The sequence below is a fragment of the Microtus ochrogaster genome, chromosome 10 (genome assembly GCF_000317375.1).
Source record: "Microtus ochrogaster isolate Prairie Vole_2 chromosome 10, MicOch1.0, whole genome shotgun sequence".
Lineage (NCBI taxonomy): Eukaryota > Metazoa > Chordata > Mammalia > Rodentia > Cricetidae > Microtus > Microtus ochrogaster.
In genome coordinates, this window is record NC_022016.1 from 46,631,726 (window position 1) to 46,644,999 (window position 13,274).

At 43.1% G+C, this 13,274-nt stretch overlaps 1 protein-coding gene across 8 annotated transcripts in view; it reads right to left on the reverse strand.

Annotated features, from left to right (window-relative positions):
* Positions 1-13,256, reverse strand: part of Hp1bp3 (heterochromatin protein 1 binding protein 3) — a 27,012-nt gene extending 13,756 nt beyond the window's left edge. Inside the window, exons 1-7 of one of the 8 annotated variants that reach the window (XM_005352971.3) lie at positions 13,144-13,256; positions 8,163-8,355; positions 7,678-7,777; positions 6,250-6,403; positions 4,096-4,255; positions 1,691-1,834; positions 398-478 (exon numbers count right to left, since the gene is read on the reverse strand). In XM_005352971.3, coding sequence (XP_005353028.1) covers positions 398-478; positions 1,691-1,834; positions 4,096-4,255; positions 6,250-6,403; positions 7,678-7,777; positions 8,163-8,258 — 735 coding nt within the window. In that variant the 5' untranslated portion in view covers positions 8,259-8,355; positions 13,144-13,256. Of the gene's footprint in view, positions 1-397; positions 479-1,690; positions 1,835-4,095; positions 4,256-6,249; positions 6,404-7,677; positions 7,778-8,162; positions 8,356-12,598; positions 12,681-13,113 lie in introns of those variants that run through there. The other 7 variants (XM_026781959.1, XM_005352973.2, XM_005352972.2 and 4 more) reach the window with 7 other exon arrangements.
* Positions 13,257-13,274: the final 18 nt, after the last annotated feature.

A 13,274-nucleotide genomic window follows, 5' to 3' on the forward strand; every position in this document is an offset into this window, starting at 1 on the left:
TGTGAGCCACCATGTGGTTGCTGGGAATTGAACTCAGGACCTTTGGAAGAGCAGGCAATGCTCTTAACCACTGAGCCATCTCTCCAGCCCCTACTTTTATATTTTATATTTATATTTCCTCAAGCTTAATATTTATTTCACAAAAGAGTAGTGTAATTCATACAGCTGCCCATAATTCAATATAAGGCATTAAAGACCACAGACTTACTAAGGATGGAGTGCTAAGGTTTGTAATCTGACTGGTCTTCACACTTATCTGGGGGATTCCTTACAATGTCTCTAGCCCTCAGTAGAAAGGCTGCACTTCAAATAGTAATACTCACGGGCATGCAATTAATGCTGCTGTCTACAGTCACAGTAATAACAGTTCAACACCTAAACTGTGGTATAAACTTACCTTTCTGTTTCTGGATTTCTGAGGTGTTTTTCTTGATTTCTGAACCACAACAAAACTGCCAGATGCACCTTTTCCTTTGACCTACAGTAAATATAATTTGAGTCATTCCAGTATTGAGTTAGTAACTTCACACTAGAGGGTTACAGAGCAGGATGAAAAAGATAATGTGAAGTGCTGCTTAAATCTGGAGAGAAAAGAACAATTGAGTCAGAGTCAAAATTTGGGATAGGACACCACACTAGTAAACTCTGGGTAATCCTGTCACTCAGACTCATCTAATGATCAAACATTTCACAAAAATAAAATAAATTTATCAATCACATAAAAAGGAAATCACCACACAATAGAAATCACTTTATGTATAGATGCACCCCTAAGTACCCACCACAAAGAATACATTCAACATATACGTACTGAATGAACTACTCACTGAGGGTTCCTAGGCAGAGTTGAACTGTCTGAATAGCACAGAACATACCCCATCACACTCTGTAGAAAGTATCAAAGAACCCCAGGAGCTCTTGGAATGTGATAAACTACTTCCTAAGACTAGCTCTTTCTGCTATCATGGGATCTTAGTGGTTATTTTTATCACTGTGGACTTCTGAAGAGTACTTGAGATAAAAGTCCATTTTTGCCTTAAGGTTGTTGTGGTTTTATTCCAGGACAAGGTGATCAGGACTTCATGCGTGCTCAGACAAGTGTTCTAGCTGGAGTTGCAATGCCCACCCTAAGCTGTTCCAACTCTAAGCAATCCTTTGAGGAACTACACAAAGTTACACAGATTATGCTTGAAATGAGAGTTAATTCTATTCAGGTTTTATCCGATGCCATCTAGCTCTCAGGTGTTAATAGTTTAAATAATAATCAACTGAGGCGAATCTACTTAAAAGTCAATTTATTAAGCATCCAGTTGAATCACATACGTTAAGTCTTAGAGGTAACAAACCTAAAACAAAAGCAAATCTTCTGTTATGCAACAGTAGTATTTCTCAACCTTATTATCATTTTTAGAGCTATGTAATTTCCAGTATCATCCAGTCTCCAAAGACCCAACCAACAGCAAGCAAGCAGAGAAAACTCATACCATTGTAGTGCTCTATTAAGAGTGACCTACAAAGGCAACTGCCAGCAGGATCTGAGGTCTGTCCTCACGTAGTGAGACTAGGTCCAGTTGAATTGTTTTAGTCATGTAGCTTACTTTAACAAAAGAAAGATAAACCTAACTTGCTAGAAATGGACTTAGCATAACTAATATATGACATAATCGAGTTTTCTAAAGTGGTGTAATACCTGTTTGATGACTCCTCTGCTTAACTCCCTTTTCAGAGCTTGCTTAAGGAGATAGCCCCTTCTCTCCAGATCCAGAGAAGGGTACTTATGGATGATGTACTTTCGAATAGCAACCACTGATGCACCACTCTTCTGGAAGCATGCCTATAAAATTTTCAAACCATACATATTAAACTAGTTATTTTTTATTAGAGACTCTGTATCATTTTCAAAATAAGTTCTTTTAGAAGTGAACTAAATGGTAAAGTAGTAGGGAAGAACGAACAGTGCTTCAGCTAGCTCAACTTAAGCATGTAAAGGCCATGGAGAAAAAACACTAACAAGTACTTCTGCAACAATTTTAATTGTTCAGAAGCACAAACTCTGAGTATGGTGGCTCACACCTGTAATCTCACCTCTATAAGGTGAGTAGGTGCACTGCTGCAAGTTCAAGGCCAGTGTAGGCTACAAAGTGAGAACCTGTCTATAAAAAGCAAAACAAAATTTAGGTAGTGGTGGCGCCCACCTTTAATCCCATCACTCAGGAGGCAAAGGCAGGTGGAACTCTCTGAGTTGGAGGCCAGCCTGGTCTACAGAGCAAGTGCCAGGACAGCCAGGACTACACAGAAAAACCCTGTCTTGGAAAAACAAAAAAAACCCACAAAACAAGAACAGTCAACCCCCAAACCATCTTAATTCTGAGCGGACCATTCCCTAGGCAGGGACTCCTGGGCAGTATGAGCAGAGCGGGAACTAAGCAAATGCATGTATCTATCATTCTTCTGCCTCCAGATGTACAGCCACCACCACTTCCTTTTATTTTATTTATAGGATCTCTCCATGTTTTCTTGGCTGCATAAAACTTTTTTTTTTTTTTTTTTTGGTTTTTTGAGACAGGGTTGTAGCTTACGAGGCTGTCCTAGACCAGGCTAGCCTCGAATTTACAGAGATCCGCCTGTCTCCACCTCCCGAGTGCTGGGATTAAAGGCTTGCACCACCACAGCCCGGCAAACAAAGGGACCCCAGGTGCCCAGTGCTCAAATACAGGGCACAACAGCTTTCTGTTTTTTGTGGGGTTTTTTTTTTTGCATGAGATTCTTAAAGAGAGACTACGTAAAGGATAGAGGTCTCGGGGCTGGAAAGCTAGCTCAATATGCTCTTGTGGAGAAACTGTACTCGGTTCCCAGCATGAACACAGTAGCTTACAACAACTGCCTGTAAGTCCAATTCTAGGGCGTTCAAGTCCAATGCTTTCTTTAAGTCTCCAAGGGCTCCTGAACTCATATGATACAATAAACTCACTCAGGCATACACAGAAATACAGAAATAAAATAAATCTTTTTCTTTTAAATACAAGGCGGGGGACGGGACTTAGGCTTAACTAGCACAAGGCCTGATATTTGATCCCCAGCAGTGGGAATATTGGGAAGAGTTACATAATGAAGGCACTATAAGATCAGACTTATTTCATCTGGTCGAACAGGAAAAACCTATAATCTTGCAGAAGAATTACAGGTTCAAAGTCATTCTTGACTATACAGGGAGTTCAAGACCAATCAGCTTGTGCTCCATCAGTAAATTCACCCTGAACCTCCCCCCCTACATACCTGACAGCTACATATGCTAATAAAAATGCTATGAAGGAAGGCTAATATTTTGAAAGGGTTAGTGAAGAATCAAAGCAACAGGATTTGAAGTTTCTTATTCTAGGTATGAAAAGTGCTTTATATCACCAGGCAGTGGTGGCACATGACTTTACAGCCTGATCTATCAAGAAAGTTCCAAGTCAGCCAGAGAAATCCTGTCTCAAAAAAAAAAAAAAAAAAAAAGGAGGGAGGGAGGGAGGAAGGGAGGGAAGGAGGGAGAGAATGATGATAAAGGGAGGGCTGTATAAATCATATATGTATGATATATTTGTATTAGATACTCAGCTGCACAAACAAAACTAGAGAATAACTTTCAATAAAAGTTCTGCATGTTTTCTAATGATTCTATTTTCTATATGTATGTGTGTGTGTATGTGTCCCTGCAGGTGGAATTATAGATGAGCCAGTCAATGTGGGTGCCAGGAATAGAATCAAGTCATCTGTAAAAGTAGCAAGTGCTCTTAACTAACAAATCATCTCTCCAGCCCCTTAATGTGAATCTTAAAAAACAAATGTGCTTTCAGGGAATGGTGGCGCACCCTTTAATCCCCATCACCACTATACTTCCAAAGTGGGGCAGGCGATCTATGAGTTCAAGACCAGTCTGGTCTACACGGCAACTTCCAGGACAGGCAGGGCCACGCAGAAAAACCCTGCCTCAGAAGGGGAAAAAGTGCTCATCAAAGCAGGATGTCTGACGTCTGGACAAAATAAGCTGCTTTCAAATAAGGAAAGCTGAAGAAGGCAAACCTGAGTTGACTGCATGAAATAACAACTTGCCTTAATGGCCTCAGTTAGGATCGCATCCATCTTGGGTCGTGGGGAAGAAGCCATTGGTGTTTGTTTCTGGGCCCGGGCTAGCTGACTGGCAGAAAGAGTAGCCCAGGAAGGTATTGTTTTTTTCACCTTCTTCTCCTTTTCTTTAGACTGATCTTTCTCACTGAAAAACAGAGAGTTTTCATTATGCAAGATGAATTCTTCTGAAACACAATCAACATTCTGTACTCACAGACTTCATACATTTGCATTCTGCACTCAAGGACTATAAACACTTTAAGGGAAACAGCATCTGTACTGAACACTCAACTTTCTTTCCTATCATTAAGTCACATCGCACAGTAATTGTATACAAAGTACTCTCAGTGCATTAGGTTTAGAACATACAGGAGGACACACCTAAATCACATTTAATACTACACCAACTCACAGAAAGGACTTGAGCACCTACAGATCTTGGTACTGTAGGGGTCCAAGAATCAATGGCACACTAACACCAAAGGGCAATCATAAAGAAAAAAAGAAAAGGTCACAGAGGGAGAGCCACGTATAGGGGCTGTAATTCCAGCACTAGGGAAGCACAGTAACCCTAAGTTCAAGGCTCCACTAGCCTAGGCTAGATAGCAAGTTCCAGGACAGCCACAGGTACAATATGAAAACTTGCCTGGGGGAGAAAGGGAGGGAAGGCTTTAATTTATTTATACTTATAAATAAACTTATATTTACATATAATATATTGTATAAATTATTTAATCTATATACAAATTTAACATTTATAAATTGTTTTATTTATATATAGAATAAGCAAAAAATTACAAGATATTAGAAACTTTCTGGTACTATAACTGAATCAAGAGGCTCCTCTTAGGTATGAGCTAGAAAGATGTTTCTCTTAGGTACGGGAAAGAGCAATCACATTAGCTGTCACCAAGAATGAAGTGAAAATTCTAGCTGGAGGGTTAAGTTCAGGGTAGGAGCACTGGCTGACAGAGGACCTGAATTTGATTCCAGTACCCATAAAATGGCTCACAGCCATCAGTAATTCCATTTCCAAGGGATCCAACATTGTCTCCTGGGCTCCATGGTGCCAGGCATGCACACGCAAAATAGTCATACACATAAAAAATATAATAATACAAATTTGTAATCACTACAATAGATGCAATGGGATATGGGAAAAGATCTTAAAGTCCTAAGTGTATGATTTTAGTGTCTCAATCATCTAAACAGTAAAACAACATCAACTACCTTCAAGGTAAAGAATAAACAAATTTGAGGCTAGAGATTATGTGAAATTCATTCTAAGTAGTAACAGTTATCTACTCACCTAACAGAAGTATTAAGATACTACAGAGTAGGCACAGCCAATAAAAAGCACAGGCCTTACTCTTAAAAATGGGGACAATTACTTCTTAGCTGGGCGTTGGTGGCACATAACTTTAATCCCAGCACTTGGGAGGCAGAGTCTGTGAGGTTGAGGCCAGCCTGGTCTATACAGTGAGTTCCAGTATAGCCAGGAGTGTTACAAAGAGAAAAAAATAAAAGAGAGAGAGAGAGAAAATGGAGGGGGAGATCAAAGATTTCCTGAGTATACATGGGAAAAGTGTAACTATTACTACTATAGTTAAAAAAGAAATTGTGTTTGTGGACATGTGATGTGCTCACAGAGACAAAGGTAAACGTTGGCCGTCTTCCTCAATTGCTCTCTACTTCTTCCTTTTAGAAGAAAGACAGGCATATGGTGGCAAATACCTGTACCTCAGCACTTGAGGTGTCACCAGATACAGAGCTTATGCTGCTCTTGATATGATGTGACCGAATATTTTAACAAGCACATAACAAAGGGTGAAGTGTCTTTCAAGTCAGGATTTTGGTAGTTACCACTTCTTAATGAGAGTCTATCAAAGCTTAAAAAGTATCAAATGTCCCTTTAATGAATTCTAAACACAAAAACACATTCCAGAAAACAGAAACGCTTACTCAGACGATCATGCTAACTAACACTACAAACTCTAAAAGGCATAAAAGCGCATAGTAAAACCTTTTCCAACAGTGATTTCACAAAGCAAGCCCAAACAGTGAATGCCCAGCATGAACAGCTGACCTGCAGTCTCACACAGCCTTCAGCTATAAAGAGCAAGAAAGCGTAGGCCTTACTCCTTCTTGGTCTCCTCAGAAGACTTGTTCTCTTCCTTCTCTTCACTCTCGGGCTCCCCCTTGGGCTGCTCCGCCTCACTCGATGTAGCAGGCGGGGTTTCATTCCCCTGTTCTTCTACAGTAGAAATAGACTCCTCGGAACTTCCATCTGGTTCTAAAACACAGAACCCCCCACCCCATCCAGTAGTCAATAAACGTCAAAGACATGTTACATAACAGGCTTGCCAACTGTTCAAATTAACAGATGCATTCTAAAATGAATCACACCGCTGTGGCGTAAGAGTGCCACCATTGCAATACCCCCGTCTGGCACCCTCTTCCATCTTAAATCATGAGTTGCCTGTTCAAGTAAGTGTTCACCCAGACCATTATGTGAAAAATACCCAACACTGCATGAACTAGGCAGAGGTGAGGATAGGGGTTTTCAAGGTCACCCTTCTCTACACAGCAAGTTCCAGGGATTGCTGTATCAAACCTAAAGACTAACTCAAAAAAGAAAAACATTTTAAAAGAAGAGGAGTTTAAAATTTGGACATGATTTCTAAAAATTCTTATGAGTGAGTCAAAAATGTAAGGGTTTGTTTTTTAGTGGTGGTTTTTGAGACAGTGTCATGCTATATAGCCCCGACTGGCCTCAAATTCAAAGCAACATTTCAGTCTTCATAGTATGATATATCATTCTGCTACACGGCCTGTAAACTGACACTTATCAGAGATGCAGTGATAAATAATCAACAGTACTTTTCAGCTCTGACTCTCACATTCCCTATTACCTCAAGCATGACTGCTCAAACTGGGCAGCACTTAAGGATTCTGAGATAAAATCCAGATTCAAAAGAAGAGCCTGACAGGGAGAGAATGGTGTGCTCATTTCTGCAAACCCAAGATGTACAGGGGAGAAATTAAAAAAAAAAAAAAAAAAAGCAAAAAGATCACATGACAAAGACTAAGAGGGAGCTGGAACAAGAGGCTAGAAACAGTGTGAAGGAACACCATTTCCCCAGGCTGATGGACCTAGGTCTCTGCCCTCCAGTCCTAACCGGCTCATCTCCTCTCCACTGACACAAATCACACACAATGTTTTACAGCCCACAAGATTCACTATGGCCTCCTGATGATTTCACTGCCTATCCTGAAAGCCCAAGCCTTCCTGAATTCCAGAGCCATCTCTCCCAGGACACTACTATGCCTAAAATGTCACACCAATTGCTTCTCATTGTTGTTTTTAATTCCAAGAACATTATATTTTATTTTACAAAAGGCTTCAAATAGAAAATACATTCTTCACCTACACAGTCCAGCATGACATACCAATATCTGCTACTTCTCTCAATGTTCTTTAACATTTCATCATGAACACGAGATTAATTAAGTCCAAAATGATTTAAGGAATATTTCAATTTTTTAATTGTGGCTACTTTACCTTACCTGGCTTTTCTTCCTCCCCTTCAGCAAGCTTGCTTTTGGGTGGAGTTTCTCGGGTGGAATTCACAGTTCGACGTATCGGCATGGTGCTATCCTCTGCCTTCTAAGAAAACAGATGCCCATAATCACACAGGATAAAAAGATCCCTCTGTCTCTCAAGGGACCTAACTGGGTATCAAAGATGTAGGAGAATTCTTCAAGTCTACTCCAGGATCTGAATCAAATTACTTTTAACAAACTGAAATTACTTTTTAACAAGCTGTTTTTTTTTTAAGTGAAACATGATTTTGAAAATATTCAAAATATTCATTTGAGATAGAACATTAAACAGAAAGTTATAGGTAATGTGGAATCAATTCAGAAGGCTGAAAGTTTTATAAAGAATTTAAGGGGAAGATGAAGAGAACTTTGTATCTATGAAGAACCCAGCAGAGCCTGAAGTCAGGGATTGATCCAAGAGTGAGCTTCAAGAATGCATCAGCCCCTACCTCACCTAACTTGTCCGCGTGGATCAGCTGAGCTCCTACTATAAGTGGGAGTGCCTTAGGATGGACGAGTTCACCTTGAGACATATCAGTCGCCATTTAAAATAATTTTTAGGCCTGAATACTGGTGACACTCTGAAGCCTCTGCTGTTAATCACAAGGGTTTTTCCTAATGGCTTCAGTGTGAAGAGTCAACCTAAAGCACAGAAAAGACTTGGTGTGAAGATCAACAGAAACAAAACTAAACTAAATTCAATATTCCAAAGGGAATAAATATAACTAAAACTTTAAGTTACAGATGACTTAGTTATTACTAAAAAAGTAACATTGTTAGCATATTAATGTAAAGCAGCGACTAAGATGAACGCGTAAGCCACAGCAGCTTTGCAATTTCCACAGGAACCAAGGCAGCAAGGACAAGAATGAGGTAAGGAACCTGACCCCCAACCCCTCTTGCCATTCATCTGGAACTTAGGAAGGAGACTAAAGGCAGGTCTAGCCAAGGATCAGTTTACTAAAGATGACTTTTGTTGTTATCATTCACATGAGGTCAAGAAAATTATCTGTAATCTTTAACTCTATCTCCATTAGAGAGTAAAAATTTTCCCCTCATTAAAGGGAAAACCGAAGGGTAAAATTACCACTGAGAATCTAACATGGAAGAACCCCCAGAGCCAGGGAGGTGAGTTTAGCTCACCACCTAGATGAACAGAGTATACATCCAAGACCTTGGCCTAGTGTAACGTAAGCAAATGCACATAGAAAAAAAAAAAAGAAAGAAAGAAAAAAAGAACATAAACAAATAGCCACAAAAAAGTCAGGCATGGTGGCTCATGCCTGAAATCCTAGGGCTCAGGAAGCTGAGGCAGAAGGGGGATACACTGCATTCTAAATTCTAGGCCACAGTAAGCTAAAGAATGAGACCTTAACATGTGAACAAATAAGCAAGCAAGCAAGCAAACAAACAAACAAACAAACAAAAAAATCACAAACCTCATGCAGTCACCTAAATTTACCTTCCTGTGCCCTTAAAAAGAAAAAGAAAACAAACAAAAGAAAAAACCACTAATGTGGGTGGTGGTGGTTCAGTGGGTAAAGTGCTATGAAAGCATGAGGACCTGAGTTCAGATCTCCAACACGCATGTAAAAGCTGCATGTTTGGTGCCCATCTGTAAGACCAGCACTGGGAGTGGACAGGCAGATCCCTAAAGCTCAACAGCCAACCCATGTAGCTGAAATGGTGAGGTCCAAGTTCAGTGTGAGAGACCCTGTCTTAAAATACTAAGATGGAAAGCAACTGAGGAAGAATCCTGTATGTGACCTCTGGCCTCCACACATGTACACATATGTGCACACAATGCACACAACTCTAATCTAGGACCCTGATGTTCTATAATAAAAATCCCTTAATAGAAGAAAATGGATATTTAAGTGTTTAGGCCTATGCACTAGTGAGCAATTAACAAAGATGGGAGTAATTAATTTCTACTTTAATCTCTAACTTTTTAGAAATGAAGAGCTTTTATACTGTCATGAATAGTCCCAGGCCACAGCAAACTGGGGTAAAATTATAAAACATTAACAGAGTGCTTTCAATTAGAGAAAAATCTGCAAACACCAGCGGCAATTCCATACTCCTCTATCAGTTGCAAAGAGAAGTGAAAGAATGCAAGCTAGGGCAATGCACTCAGCAGTAACCCTGCAGTATGGGAGGTTGAGACCGGATGAGCACAAGTGCAACATCACCCTGGTTCTACCTCAACCTAGCCACTCCCTCAACATACAGTGAACTAGAAATATTTACAAATTAAAATTCTTAACAGCACAAAGCATGTTGATAAGGTGAAGCATTCATTTAATCCCAGCATTAGAGGGTAAAGGCGGCAGAGAGATCTCTGAGTTTGAGACCAGCCTGGTCTACATAGTGAAAACCTGTCTCAAACCCCATTCCCCATTTAAAAAAAGTAAATAAATAAATAAATAAATAAGGTCAAGATGGTTCAAGTCATTATTTAGGTTTTTTGCATGGGGATTTAAACGCCAACAAGCAATAATGACACAGCAATGTGTTTTCCTGAAAATTACAATTAAAACTAAGGTGGAATTTTCCCAAGCAAACATATACAAAAGTAAAAATTAGGATTCCATCATCCTTTGTAAAGTGACAGTGTTGAGGAATTCTTCCTAACATACACCACCACGAGGTGGACAAACATGCTGTAAAGGAAAACATACAGAGCTCCTGAGCATGGTATCCACCCACATGGTTAAGAGAAACCGTTGTCTCTGACCTCAGCACAGGCATGGCGCTGAACATACGCCCCCAACTCACCACCCCAAATAAATACATGTATTAAAAGTCATAAGACACCTATAGTTATTGGGGGAAATATTTAAAAACATCTGCCTCAGCTCTTAATTTCTTTACTAAAAGGCCACAGTATTTTTTGTTCTTCTTTAATAGGGTAATAAGTTATGCTTGTTTTTGATACAGCGTTTCTCTGTGTAGCCCTGGAACTCACTATGCAGACCAGGCTGGCCTCAGACTCAGAGATCCACCTGCTTTTGTCTCTGGGATTTAAAGGTATGAGCCACTAAGCCCAGTTTAAATTCACTTTTCATTAACAGCTAACAAAGCTACATGGATGGTTAACCCAGACTGCTTTAATTAACACTATCAATGCAACTTGTAACTGAACTTTCTGTTATAGCACTGTGAATGATGAAACCTTTCAGACAGCGATATTTGCTCCCTAGCAGGGAGTTTTGGGGTTTGGGGGTGGGGTGTTCCTGTAGCCCAGGTTGGCTTTAAACTTGCTATGTAGCAGAGGATGACTTAGCTTCTAACCCACCTTCCCAACGCTGGTATCACAGCTGCACACTACTCTGGAAAGGGAAAAAGTATTTTCTACTGAGCCATGGATACAAACCGGATGCCTAAAACATAGCAGGGTAAGAAGAGGAGTTTTAAAAAAGTATTTGTAGAAGAATAAAAATTGCTTTTTAACATGGGTTCATATGGTGTGAAAACCAAAATATATTTTCACCTGTAGCTTATAAAGTTCTCCTATGGCCCCAAGTTTTTGGGTTCTTTTTAGCTGAATGTTAAGAACAGTAACACAGACTTACTTTTGACAAAGGAAACGCCTAAACTGTTTTATTATAGGCAATAAAGGACTTGCTGAAGTGGAAAGCCCAATCCGTGGCTGTAGTTTGCTCCATTAGGAAGAGCAGTATGTCTGGGGCTGCAGCATGTGCTTCAAGCCACTGCTATCCTTTCGAATTTGTGGTCTTTAGAAAAGGCACCAGCTTCTCAAGCCACTCTTGTGTGCAATACACACGCTTCCTAACGTCACTAACAGGGGGCACTAAACACCTCAACCAGCTCCCAGGCTGAGTTTTCACACTACACTCAGTAACTGCTGGCAACTCTCCCATCTCCTTATGCAGCATGGAGTGATGTCTATCTTGGCTGAGCACACGGCTCCACATGTTGGAGGTAAGGCTTGCAGTGACATAGGCTTCAGTAACTTCCTAGTCATCTTCCAGTCGTCCAGCTTCCAAGTAACATTTGAAGAGTAGGGCCCAAACCCCAATCCTCAGGCTGTTACACATTAACCCTGAGATGACAGTCGCACCAATCCTCCCAGCACTCGCACTGAGAAGGTTGAAATAGGTTCAGAGCGAGTCCCAAGGCAGCAAGGGCTACATACAGGGACACCGCCTCAAAAACTAAACTTGAAATAAGTTTTGAGCAAACTATTCTGAAACTGAGGTCCGACGTTTTTAAAAGTGTGTGGTAGTTTTTGTTTTTTTGTTTTTTTTATACCTGTGCTGATGAAGGAAAAAACATGGAACGCTTCTCTAATCGCTTCTAGGCCTTTGGGCTAAGATCAAGTAAAGAATGACGCTCTAGTTTTATGTTACTCTACGATGCTTGCGCATAAGGTTCCAGGTATAAAAGACTCGTTCTCCAAGGCAAGGGATAGCCGGAGAGGTGCAGTAAGAAACCGCGGGAGAAGTGATGGGCAATTCTGGCTGGGCGGGAGGGTTTAGCGTCAAGGGCCTTAAGATTGCCTAAGTCTGGATCAACTCGGGCCCGGGCACCATGGCTGGCACTGGCAACCCCAGCTGCGTCGGCCTAGGGAGCGCGCTGGGGATGAAGGAGTCGTAGGCAGGCGGGGACGCGGAAGCGCAAGGCCGTCATGGCAGCGGCGACGGCAGCAAAGCGACAGCGCCCACAGAAGCTGAGCATCGCCGGGAGGAGCAGCGAGGACAAAGGCGCGGGCGGCCCCGCGACGGCGGAAGAGCAGAGAGGGGGGAAAGGTGGGGGGAGCGGGGGCTGAGACGGGCGAGGGGCTGCTGCGGACGACTGCGGTGGCTCGGAGCAGTGACCACCCCGCGCTCCGATCCGCGGGGCCTCGGCTCCGCGCACTCACCACTGGGAGCTCCGTAATGGCGGCCGCGACGGCGGCGGGGGCGGAGAGCCCGTAGGGGCGGGCCCGACGCAGCCAGTCACTACCGCCGGCATCTTTCGAACCGGCTTGGAGACCGTTGAGAGTAGGCCGAGAGGAGGGCGCGGCGGAAGTCGGGCCGCGGGCCTCGGAGCATGCGCGAGTCCGCAGCCAATCGGGCGCCGCGCTGCACGCCGGTGCATGCGCGCTAGGACGCACGGGGGGGTCACACACACATACACGACCAGGGAAGAGGTGCCCCTCCTCCCCAAATCCAAACAAAACAAGGGCGGGAGCGCGCGTCGCCGGGCCCTGGAGGCCTGCGCGGCAGGGGCAGGGGCCGGGTGGCAGGCGCGACGCGAGAGGGCGCAGCGGCCGGGGCGGGCGGACAAAAGGCGCCGGCTCCCGGGCCCCGCGCCCCGCCCCCTGCGCCTGGGCAGCAGCGGCGTCAGCGCCCAGGCCGGCGACCTCCGCCACTCGCGCCCGGGGCCCGCGCTTACTTCTCGCGTGCCTGGTCCGTCCCGTGTTACCTCTGAGCTCCGGAGACCCGGCGCCCGCGATCCGCACGGCCTCTCTGCGTTGCCGCTGCCGCCGACCGCCGACTCCGACACCGCTGTCCTCCAGGCCGGGCACCGAGCTCTACCGCCCCGCCCCCCTGCCC